Source organism: Hyperolius riggenbachi, chromosome 6, assembly GCF_040937935.1.
Source record: "Hyperolius riggenbachi isolate aHypRig1 chromosome 6, aHypRig1.pri, whole genome shotgun sequence".
In the NCBI taxonomy this organism is placed as follows: domain Eukaryota; kingdom Metazoa; phylum Chordata; class Amphibia; order Anura; family Hyperoliidae; genus Hyperolius; species Hyperolius riggenbachi.
In genome coordinates this window covers 326681169-326707808 of record NC_090651.1, presented here as the reverse complement: position 1 = coordinate 326707808, position 26640 = coordinate 326681169, and the positions used below count along the sequence as shown (strand labels likewise).

The following is a 26640-nucleotide window of genomic DNA, read 5'->3' as shown; positions in this document are numbered from 1 at the left end:
TAACGTTGGAAAAAAACATAATTAACTCAATTTCACTACTACTAAACTAGAAACCCAAACTTCTACTAAAATGCATAGTCCTCTTTCTTCCTCATTACAAACTACAAAACACAAGGTAATGCACACATCCTTACATACAGTAAAGGTAGAGATTTTGAAGGTAGACTCGGTTAAGAGGACTCTGGCTATGGAAGCATATGTCCGACATTTGCCATTTCCTCCATAGGTCCAAAGTTGGACATAATATGACATAGGAAAACTGGCTGTCGCTAGATGGCGCTGTTGTCGGATAAAATCCAGCACAGCATCAGCCCCTTCAAATCAAACTGAGTCCGACACTATGATTGTGGCTGACCCCATACTCCTCCACATTGATAGATAATATAAATATTACATGGGTGCATTTTGGGCTATTACTAGGGGTACCATTGCCAGATCTAATCTGGCAGGCTGTCCTCCTATGTGGTTCAAAGTTATCCTCACCAACACCGTACACAGTAACAAAATTAAGCTAGTATATGTGCAAGTGAGCTACAGCATGAGAGCTACTCATGCTGCTCCTCCCCCAAAGCTGGGTCGCCTCCTTGCTCTAGAGCAAGGAGGTACAGACCTTCCGGATCACCACTGCCACCGCAAGTTCCATGCTGGAAGGGACATGGGTGATTACGAAATTGAATTGGAAAGGGTTAAAGCACCACATTTTCATGGTAACACGTCTAAAAGGTACTACTTTCGATGAATGCAAAGGAGTTATTCAATAAGAAATAAATGAGAGCTGAAGCCACAGTGGAGAGTGCATAGATGAACCACCAAGAGTCGAAGGTACTTCTTTCCAATTCAATGGGAAGTAGAGATGTATGGTGAGATCAAATAGTCCCAGCTTGCATGCACACCTAATGTCAATTGTATGCTGTTTGAAACTGGGCCAATCAAATGCACTTCCTGTAGATTCTGACTGGCTTAAAGGGAAGGTTCAGGGAGAGTGGAGAAAAAATAAAAATCAATTTCCACTTACCTGGGGCTTCCTCCAGCCCGTGGCAGGCAGGAGGTGCCCTCGCCGCCGCTCCGCAGGCTCCCGGTGGTCTCCGGTGGCCGACCCGACCTGGCCAGGCCGGCTGCCAGGTCGGGCTCTTCTGCGCTCCAAGTCCTGGTACTTCTGCGTCCCACGCCGGCGCCCTGACGTCATCGGACGTCCTCCGGGCTCTAGTGCGCATGCGCAGTAGCTCTGCGCATGCGCAGTACAGCCTGGCGGACGTCCGATGACGTCAGAGCGCCGGCGTGGGACGCAGAAGTACCAGGACTTGGAGCGCAGAAGAGCCCGACCTGGCAGCCGGCCTGGCCAGGTCGGGTCGGCCACCGGAGACCACCGGGAGCCTGCGGAGCGGCGGCGAGGGCACCTCCTGCCTGCCACGGGCTGGAGGAAGCCCCAGGTAAGTGGAAATTGATTTTTATTTTTTCTCCACCCTCCCTGAACCTTTCCTTTAATGCCAAACTGCATAAAATGTGCATTACATGTGCATGCAAGCTGGAACTAGTAGCATCTCATTGGCCTTATTCATTTAGCAGACCACTGGTTAGGCTGGTGAACAGGGCTGGTTCTAGTAACAATGGGGCCCCAGGTCAAAATTAGCCCGGAGGCCCCCAATAGACAGCCCCAGACCAAAAAGTGGCATTAGGGGCCCTGTGTTGCAGCCAAATTTCCCTCTTGGGTCCCTAAACCGGCTGCTGACCTCCCTACCAATTAACTCCAACTTAACTGTGCTCCAGGAGGCCCCTTCATTGTCTTTGGCAGTGTAGCATCACACCTGCCCGCCAGCACAGGTGAGACTCTACTCTGCCAAAGACTCTGCACTGCCCCAGCGAGCAACAGTTAAGATGGGGGGACACACCTTGGGGGCCCCTACAGGCTCTGGGGCCCTGGGGCGATTGCCAACTTTGCCTCTAAGGTATCGCCGGCCCTGCTGGTGAATCTAAAATTAAACATGAATATCTATGAGCTGGAGATCATTACAGCCTGATGGAACTGGTGATGATTCTTTGTCCAGTAAAGTGGCACAAGAAGCTAAAAGGGGAAATAATGTTGCCTCTGGCCAGACTTTTGCATTATGCTGAGGAACGTGAATCTGAATCCACCATCGAGTTACCATTTAAAGCCAGACTACAGGCAATGGAGGACAGATCTCACCTGGTTTCATTGGCTTGATGCACCAATATGGGTTACTAGCATAAAGTGTTTACGCTGGCAAACTGTAATGGTTCATCCAGCCAACAAAAGCAGGTGAGACCTGTTCTCTGCAAGCAGCATCATTTCTTAATCCTAACACCTTTGGTGTTTTTGCATACAACAGATGCACTACACGCACTGATCAATTCTCAAAGAGATACCATCTACCACTACAGCTCCAGGCAGGAATCTAAGGAACAACCTCACAAATGAGTGATATTGTTAAAACAGAGGCACCTGAGTAGAGTAAAATATATTAAAAACTGTTTAAAAACGATGGGGTGGGTTAGTGGTAGGTGCAAATAATTCCAAGTTGATAGAGGAATTTGCAACATTTGTAGGAAAATGTATGCAGCTTGAAAATGGACCAGTCGAATTCTACCTCAGCAGGATTCGATTGGTTGGCTATTAGATCACAGCATCAGCACCAGGAAACATATTGCCTGGCAACCTCAGTAGTGATGCACACGAATTTTTAATAATCGTAATTTTGCATGGTAATTCACAATTACGATGCAAAATCGTAATGTGAAATTTCTGACAAATTCTTAATTTCACATGTATGCATTTACGCGAAATTTTTGCATAATTTTGTGCCGACATTGTAGTTTTTGAGAAACACAATTTTAAAAATGAAAATGAAAAATGGTTTTTAAACTGTCATTTTCAGAGTTTAAAAATGATTTTTCCTTTGCATTTTTAAAATGGTTTTTCTCAAATATTATTTGGTCTTTGTGTAAAATTATTTTGTTGACTAATTCCTACTATTTACCTTAAAGAGGGATTGTCAGTCACAAAATCAAATTGCATTTACCCACTGCTCTATGTTCATTATGCAGCCTGGAACCTCACCCTGCATTGCAAACACCCCAATCCATTCAGAAATGTTTCTACTGTAATAAATCTTATCTGAAGGCCGGTGCACACCTAAAAGAACTGGCGTAATCGCTCAGCACTTTTAGAAGTGATTTTTCTAAGCGATTCTGGGCATGTGCCTAGCAATTTACTATTTATACCTAGTGATATGTGGAGTATTTTTGTGTTGCATTTGTTTGTTTTTATATAGCTGAGAGTGCACTGGTTTTATTACAAAAATGCTTGGAAAATCGCTTTGTTCTAGCGCTTTTCAGAACGATTTTCCACTTCCCTATACTTAACATTGAGGCTGAATTGCCTCAGAAATGCTGCAGGACCCGCATTTGCGACTTTCTAAAAATCACATTGCTCTGGTGTGATCCATCCCATAGAGAAACATCAGCCAAGTGCTTTTGAAAGCTCTAGTGCTATAACCACTTCAGTCTATCTGGACGGATATATCCGTCCAGATAGACTGCACAGCTGCTGCGGGGCCACGCGCGCTCCCGGGTGTGCTCTCGCTGCCTTTTGCTGCCCCTCAGATCAATGAATGGGAATACAGATCCCGTTCATTGATCAATGTCCTGCTAAGAAATACCGACAGCTTTCTCTAGAAAGCCGTGATTTTTCTATGTCCCACGTCACCCGTTCTGTTCCTGCAAGCGAGAGCTCTCGCTTGCAATACAGAAGATCAAAAACTCACTGTAAAATTACATCTACATTTTTTTTTCTAAATATACATACATTTCATTTAAAATCCCCTGTTTACATCCCCACTGAAAAACCCCACATAAAAGTTTTAATAAAAGAAAACAACATAAATAGTTACCTAAGGGTCTGAACTTTTTTAATATGCAAGTTAAGCGAGTGTATTACTATACTTTTTAACCACTTGAGGACCTAGGGCTTTCTACCCCTTAAGGACCGGCCACTTTTTTTCCATTCAGACCACTGCAGCTTTCACGGTTTATTGCTCGCTCATACAACCTACCACCTAAATGAATTTTGGCTCCTTTTCTTGTCACTAATAAAGCTTTCTTTTGGTGCTATTTGATTGCTCCTGCGATTTTTACTTTTTATTATATTCATCAAAAAAGACATGAATTTTGGCAAAAAAATGATTTTTTTTAACTTTCTGTGCTGACATTTTTCAAATAAAGTAAAATTTCTGTATACATGCAGCGCGAAAAATGTGGACAAACATGTTTTTGATAAAAAAAAACCCCATTCAGTGTATATTTATTGGTTTGGGTAAAAGTTATAGCGTTTACAAACTATGGTGCAAAAAGTGAATTTTCCCATTTTCAAGCATCTCTGACTTTTCTGACCCCCTGTCATGTTTCATGAGGGGCTAGAATTCCAGGATAGTATAAATACCCCCCAAATGACCCCATTTTGGAAAGAAGACATCCCAAAGTATTCACTGAGAGGCATAGTGAGTTCATAGAAGATATTATTTTTTGTCACAAGTAAGTGGAAAATGACACTTTGTGAGAAAAAAAAAAAAAAAAAAAGTTTCCATTTCTTCTAACTTGCGACAAAAAAAAATGAAATCTGCCACGGACTCACCATGCCCCTCTCTGAATACCTTGAAGGGTCTACTTTCCAAAATGGGATCATTTGTGGGGTGTGTTTACTGTCCTGACATTTTGGGGGGTGCTAAATTGTAAGCACCCCTGTAAAGCCTAAAGGTGCTCATTGGACTTTGGACCCCTTAGCGCAGTTAGGCTGCAAAAAAGTGCCACACATGTGGTATTGCCGTACTCAGGAGAAGTAGTATAATGTGTTGTGGGGTGTATTTTTACACATACCCATGCTGGGTGGGAGAAATATCTCTGTAAATGACAATTTGTTAATTTTTTTTACACACAATTGTCCATTTACAGAGATATTTCTCCCACTCAGCATGGGTATGTGTAAAAATACACCACAAAACACATTATACTACTTCTCCTGAGTACGGCGATACCACATGTGTGGCACTTTTTTGCACACTAACTGCGCTAAAGGGCCCAAAGTCCAATGAGTACCTTTAGGATTTCACAGGTCATTTTGAGAAATTTCGTTTCAAGACTACTCCTCACGGTTTAGGGCCCCTAAAATGCCAGGGCAGTATAGGAACCCCACAAATGACCCCATTTTAGAAAGAAGACACCCCAAGGTATTCCGTTAGTAGTATGGCGAGTTCATAGAAGATTTTATTTTTTGTCACAAGTTAGCGGAAAATGACACTTTGTGAAAAAACACAATTAAAATCAATTTCCGCTAACTTTTGACAAAAAATAAAATCTTCTATGAACTCACCATACTCCTAACGGAATACCTTGGGGTGTCTTCTTTCTAAAATGGGGTCATTTGTGGGGTTCCTATACTGCCCTGGCATTTTAGGGGCCCTAAACCGTGAGGAGTAGTCTTGAAACGAAATTTCTCAAAATGACCTGTGAAATCCTAAAGGTACTCATTGGACTTTGGGCCCTTTAGCGCAGTTAGGGTGCAAAAAAGTGCCACACATGTGGTATCGCCATACTCGGGAGAAGTAGTACAATGTGTTTTGGGGTGTATTTTTACACATACCCATGCTGGGTGGGAGAAATACCTCTGTAAATGGACAATTGTGTGTAAAAAAAATCAAAAGATTGTCATTTACAGAGGTATTTCTCCCACCCAGCATGGGTATGTGTAAAAATACACCCCAAAACACATTGTACTACTTCTCCCGAGTACGGCGATACCACATGTGTGGCACTTTTTTGCACCCTAACTGCACTAAGGGGCCCAAAGTCCAATGAGTACCTTTAGGATTTCACAGGTCATTTTTGTTTCAAGACTACTCCTCACGGTTTAGGGCCCCTAAAATGCCAGGGCAGTATAGGAACCCCACTAATGACCCCATTTTAGAAAGAAGACACGCCAAGGTATTCCGTTAGGAGTATGGTGAGTTCATAGAAGTTTTTATTTTTTTGTCACAAGTTAGCGGAAATTGATTTTAATAGTTTTTTTTCACAAAGTGTCATTTTCCGCTAACTTGTGACAAAAAATAAAATCTTCTATGAACTCACCATACTCCGTACGGAATACCTTTGGGTGTCTTCTTTCTAGAATGGGGTCATTTGTGGGGTTCCTATACTGCCCTGGCATTTTAGGGGCCCTAAACCGTGAGGAGTAGTCTTGAAACCAAATGTCGCAAAATGACCTGTGAAATCCTAAAGGTACTCATTGGACTTTGGGCCCCTTAGCGTACTTAGGGTGTAAAAAAGTGCCACACATGTGGTACCGCTGTACTCAGGAGAAGTAGTATAATGCGTTTTGGGGTGTATTTTTACACATACCCATGCTAAGTGGGAGAAATATCTCTGTAAATGACAATTGTTTGATTTTTTTACACACAATTGTCCATTTACATAGAAATTTCTCCCACCCAGCATGGGTATGTGTAAAAATACACCCCAAAACACATTATACTACTTCTCCTGAGTACAGCGGTACCACATGTGTGGCACTTTTTTGCAGCCTAGGTGCGCTAAGGGGCCCAACGTCCTATTCACAGGTCATTTTGAAGCATTTGTTTTCTAGACTACTCCTCGCGGTTTAGGGCCCCTAAAATGCCAGGGCAGTATAGGAACCCCACAAGTGACCCCATTTTAGAAAGAAGACACCCCAAGGTATTCCGTTAGGTGTATGGCGAGTTCATAGAAGATTTTATTTTTTGTCACAAGTTAGTGAAAAATGACACTTTGTGAAAAAAAAACAATAAAAATTAATTTCCGCTAACTTTTGACAAAAAATAAAATCTTCTATGAACTCGTCATACACCTAACAGAATACCTTGGGGTGTCTTTTTTTTCTAAAATGGGGTCACTTGTGGGGTTCCTATACCGCCCTGGCATTTTACAGGCCCAAAACCGTGAGTAGTCTGGAAACCAAATGTCTCAAAATGACTGTTCAGGGGTATAAGCATCTGCAAATTTTGATGACAGGTGGTCTATGAGGGGGCGAATTTTGTGGAACCGGTCATAAGCAGGGTGGCCTTTTAGATGACAGGTTGTATTGGGCCTGATCTGATGGATAGGAGTGCTAGGGGGGTGACAGGAGGTGATTGATGGGTGTCTCAGGGGGTGGTTAGAGGGGAAAATAGATGCAATCAATGCACTGGGGAGGTGATCGGAAGGGGGTCTGAGGGTTTGGCCGAGTGATCAGGAGCCCACACGGGGCAAATTGGGGCCTGATCTGATGGGTAGGTGTGCTAGGGGGTGACAGGAGGTGATTGATGGGTGTCTCAAGGTGTGATTAGAGGGGGGAATAGATGCAAGCAATGCACTGGCGAGGTGATCAGGGCTGGGGTCTGAGGGCATTCTGAGGGTGTGGGCGGGTGATTGAGTGCCCTAGGGGCAGATAGGGGTCTAATCTGATAGGTAGCAGTGACGGGGTGATTGATGGGTAATTAGTGGGTGTTTAGAGGAGAGAATAGATGTAAACGCTGCGCTTGGGTGGTGATCTGATGTCGGATCTGCGGGCGATCTATTGGTGTGGGTGGGTGATCAGATTGCCCGCAAGGGGCAGGTTAGGGGCTGATTGTTGGGTGGCAGTGACAGGGGGTGATTGATGGGTGATAGGTGATTGGCAGGTGATTGACAGGTGATCAGTGGGTTATTACAGGGAAGGACAGATGTAATTAATGCACTGGCGAATTGATAAGGAAGGGGGGGGTCTGAGGGCAATCTGAGCGTGTGGGCGGGTGATTGGGTGCCCGCAAGGGGCAGATTAGGGTCTGATCTGATAGGTAACAGTGACAGGTGGTGATAGGGGGTGATTGATGGGTGATTGATGGGTAATTAGTGGGTGTTTAGAGAAGATAACAGATGTAAACGATACATTTGGGAGGTAATCTGACGGCGGGTTTGCGGGCGATCTAATGGTGTGGGTGGGTGATCAGATTGCCCGCAAGGGGCAGGTTAGGGGCTGATTGATGGGTGGCAGTGACAGGGGGTGACAGGGGGTGATTGATGGGTGATAGGTGATTGGCAGGTGATTGACAGGTGATCAGTGGGTTATTACAGGGAAGAACAGATGTAATTAATGCACTGGTGAATTGATAAGGGGGGGTCAGAGGGCAATCTGAGCGTGTGGGCGGGTGATTGGGTGCCCACAAGGGGCAGATTAGGGTCTGATCTGATAGGTAAAAGTGACAGGTGGTGATAGGGGGTGATTGATGGGTAATTAGTGGGTGTTTAGAGGAGAGAATAGATGTAAACAATGGATTTGGGAGGTGATCTGATGTCGGATCTGTGGGCGATCTATTGGTGTGGGGGGTGATCAGATTGCCCGCAAGGGGCAGGTTAGGGGCTGATTGATGGGTGGCAGTGACAGGGGGTGATTGATGGGTGATTGACGGGTGATTGACAGGTGATTGACAGGTGATTGACAGGTGATCAGGGGGATAGATGCATACAGTAAACAGGGGGGGGGGGGGTGGTCTGGGGGGGGGGGGGTCTGGGGAGAATCTGAGGGGTGGGGGGTGATCAGGAGGGGGCAGGGAGCAGGGGGGGGGGATAAAAAAAAAAACGTTGACAGATAGTGACAGGGAGTGATTGATGGGTGATTAGGGGGGTGATTGGGTGCAAACAGGGGTCTGGGGGGTGGGCAGGGGCGGGTCTGATGGGTGCTGTGGGCGATCTGGGGCAGGGGGGGGGAGAAATCAGTGTGCTTGGGTGCAGACTAGGGTGGCTGCAGCCTGTCCTGGTGGTCCCTCGGACACTGGGACCACCAGGGCAGGAGGCAGCCTGTATAATACACTTTGTAAACATTACAAAGTGTATTATACACTTTGTATGCGGCGATCGCGGGGTTAACATCCCGCCGGCGCTTCCGTATAGCCGGCGGGATGTTGCAGCGAGCGGTGACAGGCGCCGGCGGAGGATCGCGTCACGGATGACGCGATCGCTCCGCCCATGCCCTTAAATGGACCGCCGCCTCTGTGGGTGAGCCGGTCCTTAAGGGCTCCACTTCCCGGCCGCCTCTGTGCGTTAGGCGGTCGGGAAGTGGTTAAATTATAAGCTTGTAAATAGTGATGGGCGCAAATTGAAAAAATGCACCTTTATTTCCAAATAAAATATTGGCGCCGTACATTGTGACAGGGACATCATTTAAATGGTATAATAACCGGGACAAATGGGCAAATAAAATACATGGGTTTTAATCATGGTATCATGTAGTGTTTTAAAGCTATAATGGCTGAAAACTGAGAAATAATGAATTTTTTCAATTTTTTTCTTAATATTCCCATTAAAACGAATTTAGAAAAAAATAATTCTTATTAAAATGTACCACCCAAAGAAAGCCTAATTGGTGGCGGAAAAAACAAGATAAAGATCAATTAATTGTGATAAGTAGTGATAAAGTTATTGGCAAATGAATGGGAGGTGAACGTTGCTCGGTTGCATACAATTTTCGACGCTGTATGCTGAAGTGGTTAAAAATTGGTCAGAAGCACTCTAGGTGTACACCAGCCCTCAGACTGGCTCTTTTCTCACTATCGATTAACCAGTTTTGCCAGTTTGTGTCCCCAAAGTTAATTAACGTGATCAAAACGATTTCGCTAAATTTCGCATGCATTTTCGCAATTACGCTTATATGTAATTACGATTTGCAAATTCAATTGATTTTGTGTAGTCATTCATCATTTCACATAAAATTTTGCGAAATGTTGTGAAATTTTGCGTAATTTCTTGCCGACTTTAGCAGTGAATAGCAAAGCGCACACACATGCTATTGACGCCAAAATTGCTACATATGTTAAGGAGAATCGTGGGTGCAAGTCAAAAAAAGGATTTAGCAAAAATAAAGACCTTATAGTTTTTGAGGAACTCGATTTTAAAAATGCAAGTAAAAAATTATTTTTAAACTTAGAAAAATGACAGTTTAAAAAACATTTTTCTTTGCACTTTTACAATTGAGCTTCTCAAAAACGACAAGGTCTTTTAAAAAAATTATTTTTGTGACTTATACCCACTATTCTGCTTAACATATGCTGCTTAACATATGCTGGTAGCAATAGCATGTATGGGGGCATTGCTATTAACCTCTAAAATCGACACAAAATTCTGCGAAATTTCGTGAAAATTACATGAAAAATTACGCAAAATTTTGAATTACTACTTTTTTGCATACGAAATTAATTACGATTTTCCCTTCTGAATTTTCTGAAATTTTGCATTACGATTACGATTTTGTGTAAAACGTTTAGCTAGCACTAGGTTGGCTAGTATAAGTGTCCGGCACCCCCCGATCCCCCGTTTATACACTACCCAGTCTGGATCCAGCGATCGGCGCAACCTCCCCGCACAGCTCTGGTCTTCACTATGGGGAGGATTGCACATGACGACATGAAGTTGATCATGTGACCGAAGAATCGATTTCCGACTGAAATTGATCGTTCCCATCGATCTGTCCGTGCGGAAGATTTCGCTCGATCACCAGCGGGTCGGGAGTGCATTGATAGCGGCTTTGGAATGTCCGACGCTTGCACAAATACATTACCTGTTCCGCCGGCGCGTGTCCCCGCTGGGCTCCGGCTGGCTTCACTTACTTCCTGTCCCGACAGGAAGTTTAAACAGTAGAGCACCCTCTACTGTTTAAATTTCCCCCGACAGGAAGTAAAGTGAGCCCAGAGCGGAGAGCAGACAGCGGAGACCGGGGGACTCGCGCCGGCTGGATCACGCCAATTGGCGTGGATCGGTCCTCGAATGGTTAACAAACCTAAAATTATATGATATGTACATGAAAATTATGCAAAATTACGAATGGATTACACAAAACCAATTGAAAGTCCAAATCGCAATTACGTATGACCATAATTGCGAAAATGTATGCAAAATTGCACGTAATCATAGTTAGCAGATTACATTAATTACTACACCTCAGTTTGTGAGCACCCTTCTCCCTCAATTGATATTCCACTACAACCTAACTCTATATTGGGCTCTTGATGTCCCCGTGTGTTCCTATTCTTTACTAGAATTCTTCAATACTGTAACAAATGGTGTCAGCAAGAACAGATTTTCTGATTACTGGTGATCTGCAGTATCACCAATAATACAGATACTATACCTGATTATGTGGTGATCTGCAGAATCACCAATAATGCTAGTATAGCGAGACACAGGACAACCAGATGTAAAGATAGGTGTTTGGTGCAACAGTAATACAGATAGAGATACCAACTTCCCAGAGGAGATAATAGAGGGAGATATCTCTATAGAACACAGGGATCAGTATTCCAGCAAGCTGGAGATGCAGATGAACTAGTAATCAGTCCACCCAAGGAGCGGGTGGTGCACAGTAAGACAACGTATACTGATCACGCGTGGAGCGGGTGATTCAGACTGTACTGCAGCAGGTGATCACCTGAGGGGCAGGAGATCAAGACTGTACTGCAGCTACTGGTCACCTGAGGAGCAGGTGATTAAGACTGTACTGCAGCTACTGGTCACCTGAGGAGCAGGTGATTAAGACTGCACAGAGAATCCCTCACCAGGGACTTAGCTCACTGGTGAGGGCAGGAGAGTCAGAAAGAAGATTCTGCAACAAACGGACAGATACGGTACAGAGACAGAAGGCTTAAATCAGAGTAGTGTTCATGCTGAGTTGGCAACAGGATCAGATAGGCAGAAGCACATAATCAGAAAGCAGAAGAGTACTCAAGGCTAGCAGAAGGTCATAACAAATAATACAATTCAATTATTACTTTAGCTATCAACAGAATCTGACTAAGTGTGGATCCCCAGCTCCTGCTGGTTCTAGCACACTTTGGGATCTGACTAAGGTCTGAGTGCTAACACGTAGCATTTGCAACAGCAGACGAGGAGAAACTGACAGGCAGGTCCTATATATACTTAGAGCGCCCCACAGCGCCGCCCCAGTCACTCAGCCAATCAGGAGCACTGCTGAAGCAGCTGACCGGCCGATCAGCTGACTCCCCTTCTATTCGCATAAAGGTCCTGTCGCCTGGCGCGCGCGTAGCCCTCAGTCTATGTGCAACTGAAGGACCAGGCAAAACTCCACCATGTAACTGCACGGCGAAGGCCGCCGGCTGAGACGCGGAGACAGCCGCCATGCCGCTCACCGCTGCGGCGGCATCTGCGCTAACTATTACAAATACTTTCTCACAATGGACTGAGAACACGTCTGGTCCTGTCCTCAACCTCCAGCATTTGCAACAGCACACGAGGAGCCACAGACAGGCAGGTCCTATATATACTTAGAGTGCACCACAGCGCCACCCCAGTCACTCAGCCAATCATGAGCACTGCTGGAGCAGCTGTCCGGCCGATCAGCTGACTCCCCTTCTATTCGCATAAAGGTCCTGTCGCCTGGCGCGCGCGTAGCCCTCAGTCTATGTGCAACTGAAGGACCAGGCAAAACTCCACCATGTAACTGCGCGGCAAAGGCCGCCGGCTGAGACGCGGAGACAGCCGCCATGCCGCTCACCGCTGCAGCTGCATCTCCGCTAACTATTACAAATACTTTCTCACAATGGACTGAGAACGCGTCTGGTTGGACTCTAATAATGAGCTGCTTGTGCTTTATACATTTACTGAACACCACTGAGAAGAACATTGAAAACAGGAAGTAAAGGTTAGAATTGCCTTGTCTGACTTGCATAACGTTGCTCACTTCAGAACTTCCTCAAATATTTTCCTTTTTTTACCCTAAAGCAGAATCCATGTCTCCAATTTACAAATTGCATCATGTGGTCACTCTGTTCCTTGTGAACACATTTCAACCATACAAAAACCATTATCATGAAAATATTTCTGTTTATATAAATCTAAATATTATTAGGTTTACTTACAGCTGGCGTTGACGCGTTGGCCGTACCTAAACAAGAAACAAAAGTAGCTGTTAGTATGCATACTTTCCTCACATAAGAATCTGAACAGGTTTGGTCATAAAGCAGAATTATACATGATACATGTAATTACACATGTAAATTTCCTTTTTCGAGTTACGTAATTTGTTTTTACGAAGAGAACTGTGCTCTCTCTGCCATAATTTTGCCTAAGAGCCGCTCGCAAGCATATTATGCCTGAAAGGAAGTCTGAACCAAATTTTTCTCCAACTGGTTTAATGACCTAGCTTTACTAGTGATGAGCGCAAATTTAGCAGAGATGTAATTTTGCATCGAAATGTACATTACCATGCAATTACCATGCAAAATTTCAGGAAAAATCGTAATTCATTGCGTTTGTTATTGTACTACTTTGTAATTTTGCATACATGTTTGCGCAATTTTCACATAATTAGTTATTTAAAGCTATAGGCTTTGTATACACCAGCAGTTCTGGATGCTAGCCTGGCTTACAGGGGCGAAAAGAGATCATTTGCATATTCAGTAGTGGTGCATTGTGGGTAACCACAAATGTTCACTTCTACTGAATTATTGCAACTTTTCTTCTGTTTTAAGAAGGCAGATTTCACCAAGCATTGCTTAGTAGGAGGGCTTTTCATGCTCTTTTATCCCCCTATATATTCCTAGTGGTTTGGGCCACCCCGAGCTGCTTGGTTACTCTGTTGTAGTGGTATATGTGGAATTGTCTTCTTGAAGGGAGTTCAGGTATAGCTTTTGCTTGCAGTTTACTGTAATGAGAGTTTTGTGCCTTGGAAGGAGGACAGAAGAAAACAGATGTAGAACAGGCTGGCTCTTTACTGAGAAACTAAACATAACAGTTAATTAACCAGAATTGCTAAATATACTCCTAGCCAAAAGGAAACCGAAAAATATAGTCTTTGTTAGAGGAAAACCCTAAGGGCTAGTTCGCAATGCATCAGTGGTGTGGCAGAACAGTTCTGCATGTCAACTAACTGCACATACAAATCTATGGGCCTTCACAGTAACAAACTGTGTTATTCTAACTCGCTGCATGCAGGCTTTGTATTAAAGTCTATGATCGGTCTCCATTGCAGCTCACACTCATTATAATGTGTGTGTTATACAACTGACCACTGTGAATTCAGCCTAATGGGTTCCATATATGTATAATAATGCCCATACTGGACCAGTAAATCCCCACCATGAGTTAGCCATGGTCCATCCTGCAACTTGGTAATTGTTCCCACATGCTAGACAAAGTCCTGACACTAACAAAGTATTCTACATTATCAAGGGCAAGGTTTCAGCTTAAACATGCAAGCCATGGACCTTATAGCCTATCTAACATTTTGGGGTAATTAAATTAGGTAACCTTGTATAGGTGGAGTGAGCCATTAACTACTTTAATCCAGTCCCCAACCTCCAGTGGTTGGAGCTGAATCCAACATAGGATGAAGGTTTTCCGAGCATAGAAACATAATATATTTCAGAGGGCAATCAGCCAAGTACCAGTGATAATATCATGGGCTATCCCCAGGAGACCAGCGTTGGGAGAAACCATTCATGTCTGTCAAAAACATTACATAAAACTTCCCCAATCTGTGCCCAATATGAGCCTAGTAGTATGCGACCTGACCATACCATATGCAGGTAATCCCCCAAAAGTCCTGATACAAAAAGGGAATCTTAAGTGACATGTGACATGATGACATAGACATGTGTATGCACAGTGCCAAGCACACAAATAAATATGCTGTTACTTTTCTTTTTTCTCTGCCTGAAAGAGTTAATATTGAGCTAAGCAACTGACAGTTTTTCTCCAGTCTGGACCCAAATCGGACTATAGCCTCCTTCACTGATAAGGAATTACAGCTTTCCTGGCAGAGAAATTAGCTTGTGAGAGCAGGGGATAGATAAAAGGTCAATAGTTTATATATTTTAGCACTCTGAGACACAGGACAAACTGTTTCATTGAGCTGTGAAAAAACAATACATTTACTTTTTAAAAATTTTCAAACATAACATAAAATTGTGGGATATCTAAAAGTCCTTATCGGAGAGTCTAAAAGTCAATTATTTATTATTATTATTATTTATTGTATTTATAAAGCGCCAACATATTACGCAGCGCTGGACAATAAATATATACAATGATACAAGGATGACATACATAGGGTTATACACATAGAACAAAGTTATACATACAAATTGTACAAAATACATGATCATGCAATATGGGCTGGTTAGGTAGGCCCAGTAGTACAAGTACAGGCTGTCATAGGACAGGAGCACATGATCCTGTAGATTACACTAGGGAGTGGAGGGCCCTGCCAGAGGCTTACAATCTAAAGGGAGGGGTGGAAACACTAGGGGGGGCTGTTAAATATTCCTTAGAGAGAGTTACTGTGTGGTAGGAGGTGGGTAGGCCATCATAAAGAGGTGGGTTTTGAGGGCTTGCTTGAATGTGTTGAAAGAGGGAGCAAGTCTGATGGGTGGTGGAAGGGCATTCCAGAGGGTGGGGGCAGCTCTTGAGAAATCCTGCAGGCAGGCATGGGAGTGTGAAATGCGTGGGGTGGTGAGGCGAAGGTCGTTGGAGGAACCGAGGGGGCGACCTGGTGTATACTTGTGAACAAGCTCCGAGATGTAGGTAGGGCAGGTTTTGTGCACAGATTTATACGCCAGGCATAGAATCTTGAAACGTATCCTGAAACGGATAGGGAGCCAGTGCAGGGATTCACAAAGGGGAGATGTGGATGCAGAGCGGTGTGAGGAATGGATGAGTCTTGCAGCCGCGTTCATCACTGATTGAAGGGGGGCAGTGCGTTTCATGGGGAGGCCAGAAAGGAGGGAATTACAGTAATCAAGGCGGGAGATGATGAGGGCATGGATGAGCAGTTTGGTCGTGTCCGGGGTTAAGAAGGGGCGGATCTTGGAGATATTACGGAGGTGAAAATTGCAGGCTCTGGTGATGTTTTGGATGTGTGGGATGAAGGAGAGGTCAGAGTCCAAGGTGACACCCAGACAGCGGGCCTGGGAGGTAGGGACAATGGTTGTGTTGTCGATTGTGAGGTGGAAATCTGGGATGGGTGCAGCAGCATGGGGTGGAAAGATCAGGAGCTCAGTTTTGTCTAGGTTAAGCTTTAGGAACCTAGCTGACATCCAGGAGGAAATTACTGAGAGACACGAGGAGACCTTGTTTATGGTGGTGGATGAGAGATCGGGGGTATGGAGGTAAATCTGAGTGTCATCTGCATAAAGGTGGTAATTGAAGCCCAGAGAGGAGATAAGCTTGCCAATTGAGGAAGTGTATATGGAGAAAAGAAGGGGGCCTAGAACAGAGCCCTGGGGGACCGCAACTGAGAGGGGGGCAGGGGTTGAGGAGGAGCCAATGAAGGAATTTATCTCATCGGTTTATTTTCATTTAAGTATCACTTTAAAGGAAACCTGTATTGGTGGTGGTGAGCTGTATGCTATCCACAGCTGCATAGCTTTGCCCTGTAGTGATTGGCACAAATCTAGGGGTGGTGGCATTTCAACCGAAATTCAATCACATCTCTGCAGAATATCTAGTGATGCAAGGTGGGTATCCAACACATATCAGGGTCAGGGATACAATAACTGTTTGCCTGGTCTAGTAAAAGCTGAATAGTGAATGGGATCCCTGAAGCCAATTTCTATGAGAAGCCAATTAATCTTCCAGTCTGTTTAGGAGGAAGCCCAGGAGAACACACAGGAAAAATACAAACTCTGCAGAGCCCTGAGTTGGATTCAATTCAAGGACTCACGTGCTGCAAGTCATTCTCAAGCAAAATGAACAGCCTCCTTGTTGCTTAGCAACTCTAAACATGGCACAGGGTCAATACGAGCCTGAGACAGTCTTGGGACACTGAGATGGCAGCATTGCCTATTCTATCACAAGAACAGCCCTGTTCCTGCTGCTTAACTTGTCCTTCAGCACACGTCTGTATCCAGACACAGCACAAAGAGTAACAACCAGTCCCTCGGCTGCTTGGCCGGAGTTCTGTATGGATTAGACTCAATCTCAACCCCAGATTCATTATTCTGCTTTTCCTGCCACTGCTATTGCTGCAACTACATCTGTCAGAGAGAGACAAGAAATATGGAAACTGGTTCGTCTTTAAAAAAGAGTAATACTCATTGTTTGTCATGTTTTAAGGCTAGATGCTGAACGACATTCACCTAATGTTGTATGTCGTTTAAAGCAAACTTGAACCAAAAATAAACTTGAGATAATTGAATTGTATGTGTAGTACAGCTAAGATATAGAATGGTCAAGAGAGGAATCCGCACACAGACTTCTTGGAACCATTACAGCGGTATTAAAGAGAAACCATAACAAAGAATTGAACTTCATCTCAATCAGTAGCTGCAACCCCCTTTCCCATGAGAAGTCTTTACCTTTTCACAAACGGATGATCAGGGGGCTCTGTATGGCTGATATTGTGGTGAAATCCCTCTCACAGGAAACTGTGAGGACCATGGTCCTGGCAGTTTCCTGTCTGTGAATCTCGTTGCATTGTGGAAAATAGCTGTTTACAGCTGTTTCCAACTGCCAAAAAAAAAAGCAAGCAGTATCTCCTTCCACTAACATTACCTTCCAGCAGTAAAAATGTCACTAAGTGATAAATGTCAGAATGTAAATCAGGGAGAGGAAAGCTTTTACAATAGGTAAAAACTGACTAAATCATTTATACATAATTATTGTAAAAATGACATACTTTTTTATTACATTATTTTCACTGGAGTTCCTCTTTAAAGGGATTCCGAGCAGTAACTAAAATCAAAGTCTGAACTTACCTGGGGCTTTCTCCAGCCCACCGTAGGTTGGGAGGTCCCTCGGCGTCCACCTGGCTCTTCTCCGAGGCCCTGGTCAGAAATGGCTCCCCGGCGGCTCCCGGCGATACTGGGCCCAAGTGTCGGGCTCCTTCGTCCTGAAAGGTGACGTCAGTCGTCACCACGCCGGCCGCCTAGCGTCATCACGGCGGCCGGCGTTAAAGTGCACAGTTTACCAGTTCTGAACACATTAGAAGAAGTTTCTGCACAGTCAGGGAATGTTTACATTCCTCTCTGCTACAATTAAGTAAACACAAGATAATGTTATCACCAGTTTGGATGCAAATCTCCCTGCAGGGAGCTTGCTATTGAAAAAGTAAGTCCTGTGTTTTAACCCTTTGAATGCTGTTCTGCAAAAAAAATTGTGGTAGTATATTATATGCTGTAAATAATCTTTTAGGGCAAATAAGAAATGCTGGGTTTTATACTACTTTAAGTGAAGTTCATTGTTCCAACACACACAAGCAATGCGTCTGACCTATTGGCCAACGATCGTGGTGTAGTTTTCATTATTGGCGATCCTGAATCGGTTAACTGTTGTCTAGTTTATATTGTATTGTCAAACCTTGCATCCTGTGGCAAAGGACAATAGAAGGTACTGGAGCTACCGTATATACGGTAAATGAATAATAATGACATTAACTGGGAACCACAAACAAGCTTGTGACATGGTGCACTACGTCACGATCTTCACCTTGGCACCCACATGCCGTTTATGTCATGTCTCCAACCCTCACCACCAACTGTTTTCACATAGATGCAGTCATATATCAGTTTTGGTGCTTCCAGCACAATGAGTTTTGTTCCTCATGTTGTGGTTTCATGTCTGTAATTCCCCAGGGAAATCACAGAGAATTCTGTGAGGCGTGAATGCCAGGCTAATTGAAGCCTTATTATTAATTCATGTTCCCACCTCTCTGCTACAGTGCTATATTGTGTTTTCTCCTTTGAGTGACAGCATCCTGTTTCTAAAGTTGACGGTAAACTTAAGCCATACTTCTTTGCAACAGTTGCAACAGTTTTCTGTTTAGAATATAGATTGCCAATTAGGGACCTTTTCCATTGGAAAGCACTATCGCAAATGCTATCGTGCTTTTTGAAGCAGATTGCAGCTAGTGGTAAACGACCCTAAACACCTGCTGTATGGGTAACACGTTGCACAATGCAGACATTGTTACATAATTTTAACATCTCTTATAACCCAAGGATTGGCAGCAGACTCCAATCTATTAGTTTCTGTTTAAAAAAACAAAAAACAAAACTGGAATTGCTTGGTACTTAAAAACTAAGTAACTATGCTGAAAGAATGTTTGCTGTTTTTCTCAAGGAAAATTACATTTCCATTGTCCAGTTCCAGAAATTGACAAGAATAGTGACTGTAACCAGGTGATTGATGTCAGAACACTATCAAATGGGTCAAAGTTCTAGATGTGGAAGATATTCAAGATTTATAAAAGTAAATAAAGTAATCGAATAAAAGAGATAGTAAGGGTATTTTTCCTGCCAAAAAAGGCCACAACTTATAAATAAGCCAAATTTTATTTTTGAACTCAAGTCAATGCATTCTGGGCGTGATCCAATTCGCTTTTCTCCAATTTTACTCCTAGGTGAAATTTTCACACCTTACCAATAAAGTCCTTTTAAAGTGTACCTGTGATGTAGAAAAAAAATACATACCTGGGGCTTCCTCTAGCACTTTTCAGGCTCATCAGTCCCTTGCTGTCTGTATCCTCTGCTGGGGCCTGGTAATCCAGCCAGTCGGCGTAGTCCGGCCTTGCATGCTCCCCTATCACGCTCCTCTTGCTGGAAGCTTTCTGTGCCTGTGCACTAGTACTGCGCAGGCACAAAACGCTCCCGGCAACAGGAGCGCAATAGGAGGTACTTTAAAGAAAGCCCCAGATGGGCTCATAAAATTTAAAAAAATTATACTACCTGATCTGGGGGGCTGGGCTGATCAGGTAGCCGCCAAAAACGCCGCTTCCTGTTGCTCCTGTGGACCGCATTGGCCCACTTTCACTTTTGTGACCTCTGGGTTCATGATGATTCACAGCAGAATGCAGGGAGGTGGGGGAGCAGCAGGGGGCGTGGCCATGGACAGAGAGCTGCCCAATGGCAGCTCTGGAAAGCCTGAAGGAATGCCCCTAGTGGGTGTTTTGATCAGAGAATCCCTCTCCTCTATTTACCCTACGAGATAGGGATAAATATTGTCGTTAATTTCGGGGGCTGTAGCGTGGCGGTGGGGGGCAGAGAGCAGCGGTGGGGTACACAGAGTCATGTCATGAGGCAGAGAACATGCCTATGTCTCCCATCTGTCCCCCAAGGAACCGCCTCAAGTTCTCTTTAAGCCACCAGCAAGCAAGAAAATACACATTTTTATGATACTTTTTCAATTGCAGTGCTGAAAAGTTATTTTAAACAGAAGATGCAAAATGATCTCCTAGGAGAAAACATGGATTGGGTCTGGCCCAACATTTGATGATGAAATGATTGTTGATTGGTTGGTACATACACCCCATTTCTAGTGATGGTCATGTTAAGGGGAACTCCTGGAGAAGCATGTGATTTGTTTGATCAGCTGATAGAATTGTAAAGAACTGCACATGATCATGATTAGCAAATCAGAGACTTACATATCTATCGCCTGAATAAACTGATCACACGCTTCTAGTCCTACAGGTACTCTATGCTCATTTAAATAGACCCTTTTATTGATCTGGAGAAGTGGACAAGATCCACAAAACGCGTTATCTTACAAGTGTCTGAATTTACAAATAAATGTCCCTTATTTCATCTAGATTTTGTCTTTTTTTTAGAGGTAAGCTACTTTTTTAATTGTTTTAATTGTTGTTATATGCAGCTACCACCCTTTTAATCTAGGGTGCTTCCTCTCCCAATCATAGTCACATAGCTCCCCATCTTCTTGGAGGGCAGCTTGTTTCAGTTCTTTGAACTGCAGCGTTCTTTTTGGTGCGCGACCCATTTAAAGACCAAAGAACTCGAGTGAGGACGGGTTTTCCTTAGTGGCGATTACACTGTGGTCTAGCAACCCTTGTTTGTGAGTACCATTCATATACTTTCCTTCACATAAGAAATTTTCCTGACATACTACACCAGTATGTTTCCTGTCTTCAAGGGCCATAGCCATGCTAGTGTTTAGGATGGACAGAGAAATTGTGTTCTAGTTGATGTACCACATCCTTCCTAATTCAGCCCCATCAATTAATTTGAGCTGGGCCAAAAAAGTGTTAGGCTGTTGGCCCTTGAGGACTGGAGTTGGACATCCCTGTACTACATCATAAAGGGCTCTTGGTGTCTTTGTATTTTTTCCCCTTTCTTGGAAGGTCTTTGGATTCCCTTTAAAGTGTACCTGCGGCGTTGTGGCGGGGACACAAAGGCATGTTCCCTGCCTCATGACATGCTTCTGTGCCCCCCACCGCCGTGCTATAAACCTCCGAAATTGGCGACAATGATTGTTGCTAATTAAAGGAAAAGGAGGTGAGGTATTCCCTGCTCAAAACACTCACTAGGGGCGTTCTTGCAGACTTTCCCCAGCTGCTATTGGGCAGCTGTATCTCACTGGCCACTCCCCCTGCCGCTCCCTACAAGCTCGCTCTCCTTCCAGTGTTGTGACCCCAGGGGTTACAAAAATGAAAGTAAGGTAATGTGGGCCACAGGAGCTGCGGTGAGCAGCAGAGATCAGGTAACATTTTTTTTAAAAAAATGTATGTCCCCACCTCGGGTTCTCTTTAAAAGGAGTCTAAAGCGAAGTAAAAAAAAAAAAAAACAGATACCCAGGCGCTGGATCCTATAGAGCCTTCCCATTCCTCTCCTGGTCCCCTCGTTCCAGTGGGGGGCTTCTGAGGTCTTTGGGACCTCGGGTGCTCCCAAAGACAAGCGGCTCTGTACTGCGCATGGGTGAGAAAGCGTGCTCGCACCTGTACAGTACGGAGCGGCCCATATTCTGGAACACTAGGGCTCCTGAAGACTTCCAAAGCCCCCCGCAGCGACAGAGAGCAGTCTCCAACCCATCGGTTACAGACGGCTAAATTGGGGGAGCCAGCGCTGTAACAAGGGGATCAGGAAAGGAACAATAAGGCTCTATAGGACCCAGAGCCTTCCCTCTCCTTAGGTAAGTATCTGGGGTGTTTTTTTTTACTTCGCTTCAGACTCCCTTTAAAGACAACTCAACGCTCTTCTTCAAGACATGACCATCACTACCCATTTCCTTGTCAGTAACACCAACACATGAGCTTATTCATGACAACTATAGTCCTGCTCATCATGATCCACCTATCCTTGGGGCTCAAATTTAACTACAGTAATTCAAATATTTAATAGAAAGAAAGACATATGACTAAGTAGGCGACAACAGTTCTCCTCGTATCATATGACTGAGCTTTACTTTGTTCCTCTTTTTTACTGATCAAATGTCATTATAGTTACACTCCAATGAGCATCATGGGTGATTAAGAAACAGCAGTAGAGTTATATGGAACACTCACTCTGTGATACAATGCAGAAAAGTCCTGTTATTTAAAGCATGGATTAAGACTTGCAGTAATTACATTGTTGTAATGCCATGCCTGTTACCATTAAAGCCTACCTAAAGCATAAAAACAAAAACTATGCTGTCAGCACAGTCTGCAGAAGTTATAATAAAGTAGCATCAATAAATGTTTAAAAGCTGACCTTTTGTGCCAGAAAATTCAGGTTTTGTTTTTTAGCGATACACCCGACTGTAAATAGAATACATTGTCAAATGTTTAAGCCAGGGTTTAACCCAAAAAATCACGGCAACCCCCCAACTTCAGCCACAGTAGGAGAACAGTAGCTTAAAAAAATGTGCTTTCATGTCCCACTAGGCATGGTCACCTTTTGAATCTACTGGGAGCTTCAGAAGTGAACCCATGAATCATGATCCTTAGCAGTGAGGCTTCCATACAGAGGTGTAACTAAAGGCGTAACTATAGGAGGGACCAGTGCCTGCAATTGGTGGAGGGGCCAGGGCCACAGAGGCCCCAACTTCATGCAATCATGATAGCAACACTTGTTATATTGGGGTTGAATGTATATAGAATATAGGGGGAATGGAGGTAGGGATGCCCCAGGGTAGGGTGTCAAAATTTTGAAGTGAAGGGGCTCCCAGAATTTATTTACACACTTGCCTCTGTATAAAGGAAGACGAATAAAAGTTTAAAGGACAACCGAGGTGACATGTGACATGATGAGATAGAGATGTGTATGTACAGTGCCAGCGTACGTACAAAAAGGGCGTCGGGAAAAAAGGGCACGGGGTGTAAACGATAATATTGTTTTGTATTTAGTGTACAAATAATGTTTTACAAACGTATCAATCATTAAATAATGTGTATGAAATCAGCGATAGTGAAAACGTTAATCTTCTCTGTTTCAAACGTGAAACTTAAAATAACGTTTATTAAAAAAACTATAATATATGTTTAATCGTTATAATTGTATATTATTGTGATTAACCTTTATTTATGGTTTCTTCTTATAATAAAATCTGAAAATATTGTTTGTAACGATGATATAAATATAACTACGTTCGTAATAAGTGATTAGTAAGTATTACTAAAATGTTACTAAAACTATACCTAACCCTACTCTCACACAGAACCCTCCCTGTACCTATCCCTAACCCCTAGACCCCCTGGTGGTGCCTAACCCCTAGACCCCCTGGTGGTGCCTAAACCTAAGACTCACCTGGTGGTGCCTAAACCTAAGACCCCCCTGGTGGTGCCTAACCTTAACCACCCCCCTTAGTGTTCGCTTTATTATGTGGATAATAATGTTTTACAAATAGTGACTGTAAAAAAATATATTGCAATTTACGTTACGTACTGATCGCTTTATTTTGTGAATAATAATGTTTTACAAACAGTAAGGGATAACATTTTAAATAACATTTTAGTTAAATAGGATAAATATGTTCAATATTTTTATAAACGTTATTCGTCACGGGTGCATTTTCTAAACGTAAATTATCACAAGCACAGTTATAAAACATTAAAAAGCTCCTGGCGCCGTTTTTAAAACGTTATTTATCTCCGGCGCCCTCTTTTCCTGCTCGGCGCCCATTAAACGCTATTTATTATGGGAGTGAATGGCTGCGCCCTTTTTGTCCACTAGCTGCCTGCGCCCTTTTTTCCCGTAGCACACAGCTAACTAGGCTGTGTTTCTTTTTTTTCTTTCTCTGCCTGAAAGAGTTAAACATCAGGTATGCAAGTGACAGTTTCTGTCTGGGCCAGGACCGGGTCGGACTGGGTCAGACTATAGCACAACCCTCATTGATAAGAAATTACAGCCATAAAACACTTTCCAGTAGGTAAATGGCTTCTGAAAGCATAAAAGGGATAAAAGGGCCAATAATTTATAAATTTGAGATCTGGCATACTTCAATGAAGGTGTCACTGAGCAGAGACAATGAAACAGTAAAAACTTAAAAACTAGATTTAAATATAAAATAAAACTGTGGGATGGCCAAAAAAAAAGGTAATTTTTAGGAGAAGGAAGATAGATACAATTGTTTTTCTCATCAGTTTATTTTCACCTCGGATGTCCTTTAAAGCAAACCTGAACTGAAAATTAGAAATCAAAATAGACATACACACGTCATACTTACCTCTTGTGTAGTCAACTCATCAATCTCTTTCTCCTCTCCCGTGTCCTGTCCACTGTGATCAATGGAATTCTCTGTCCTCCATTTTGAAAATGGCCAGTACCCCATAACAGCTTCCTGGTCAGCACACTGTTAAACTGTAATATTGCCCACTTGCGCCATTAATGAAACATGGACATTACCTTGTTTATCAGTTGTTCTTTCAGTTGTAACTGTCAGCAACTGATATATAACTGACGACAACAGATATATTTAAGTTCTGAAAAAACCTTGTCAGAACTAGAAGGAATCATTGTAAGAAGAAAATGGTGAGCTTCTGAGAGGAACTGACAGCGAGGTAAGTAAGTAATATTTACTAAAAGGTACATCATGTGTTTATTTTAATTAATTTTAATCGGTTTAGATTCCCTTTAAATATGACACATTCTCTTTCATGCAAGCTAAGCCTGGCCAACCAGAAGCATGTGGTGTGACTGCAATCTGTCTGTATATCAGCGAGATGAATATTTCCTGGTGTCACCGTCTTCCTGACCTGTCTAGAAGAAAGTGCTGCTGGACTGAGCAGAAGGAAATCCTTTGTATACAGCCTGATAAATAAACTTTAGTTAACTCAGCCATTGCTGCTGATCTTTGAAATAACTAATGGATCTCATGCCTGAGCATGCCAAGCCGACCTTCCAGCCAAAGAATGAGTAATTGTATTGAAGAAAGCATTGACAGTATACTTTATGAAAAGCGGGGGGTGTGTTATAGCTCAATTTATGTGTGCTTATCGGGTTCCCACAAACAATTGGCACATGCCTCTAATATAACCACTCTGCACAATCACAGTACAAGAAGCAGCCATTAAACAGAATCTGATGTATGATAAGGACTATTGCCATAGCTGCTCAAACAAAGTGGCAAATAGTGTGGCAGATTTATCAAGATAGCGGCAATTTCTCAGAACAGCCAATCAGATGCACCTGCTAAAGGGAACATAGATTCTGATTGGTTGCTCTAGGCAACAGTTTGATACAGTTTCCATTGCACCCATCTTCATAAATCTGCTTAAAAGTGTGGTATTTTTAAATGCTAATAAAAGTTCTCTTTTGCTTTAGGTCTGCCGGCCAGCAAATGCCTTTGAGCTGCACTTTAGTGCAGGTGTTTGTAACTACAGAAGTATCAGCCTCTGACACATGGGGCAGTTGACCAGCATGACACCAACCCCCCTTCCCACTTTACCCCTTCAAAGCAAACCTATACCGATATAGGTATGCCTTAGACTAACCCACCCTCCTACTGCAATTTTCTTCCAATACCTTCTCTCACACTATTAACTCTATCCTCCCTATCTTCATAAAATAGAACTTTAACCCAGGACTGAACTTCACCCCAATCTTTGCTATGATAAATGTTTCTTTTTCTTGAATAGGTCATGAAGGGTAGTGTTGGGCGAACAGTGTTCGCCACTGTTCGGGTTCTGCAGAACATCACCCTGTTCGGGTGATGTTCGGGTTCGGCCGAACACCTGACGGTGTTCGGCCAAACTGTTCGGCCATATGGCCGAACTAAGAGCGCATGGCCGAACGTTACCCGAACGTTCGGCTAGCGCTGTGATTGGCCGAACGGGTCACGTGTAGTGTTGGGCGAACATCTAGATGTTCGGGTTCGGGCCGAACATGGCCGAACTCCAAACATAATGGAAGTCAATGGGGACCCGAACTTTCATGCTTTGTAAAGCCTCCTTATATGCTACATACCCCAAATTTACAGGGTATGTGCACCTTGGGAGTGGGTACAAGAGGAAAAAAAATTTAGCAAAAAGAGCTTATAGTTTTTGAGAAAATCGATTTTAAAGTTTCAAAGGGAAAACTGTCTTTTAAATGCGTGAAATGTCTGTTTTCTTTGCACAGGTAACATGCTTTTTGTCGGCATGCAGTCATAAATGTAATACATATAAGAGGTTCCAGGAAAAGGGACCGGTAACGCTAACCCAGCAGCAGCACACGTGATGGAACAGGAGGAGGGTGGCGCAGGAGGAGAAGGCCACGCTTTGAGACACAACAACCCAGGCCTTGCATGAGGACAAGAAGCGTGCGGATAGCAATTTGCATTTTGTCACCATGCAGTCATAAATGTAATACAGATGAGAGGTTCAATAAACAGGGACCCGAAACGCTAACCCATCACAGATGTTCATTGTTCATGTTACTTGGT

General features: G+C 43.5%; 1 protein-coding gene across 3 annotated transcripts in view; it reads right to left on the bottom strand.

Annotated features, from left to right (window-relative positions):
• The window catches only part of LOC137521753 (carcinoembryonic antigen-related cell adhesion molecule 8-like), a 140857-nt gene that overhangs the window by 8270 nt on the left and 105947 nt on the right, over positions 1–26640 (bottom strand). For all 3 annotated transcript variants that reach the window (XM_068241432.1, XM_068241433.1, XM_068241434.1), the window contains one exon: positions 12930–12955. In XM_068241432.1, coding sequence (XP_068097533.1) covers positions 12930–12955 — 26 coding nt within the window. The remainder of the gene's footprint in view (positions 1–12929; positions 12956–26640) is intronic.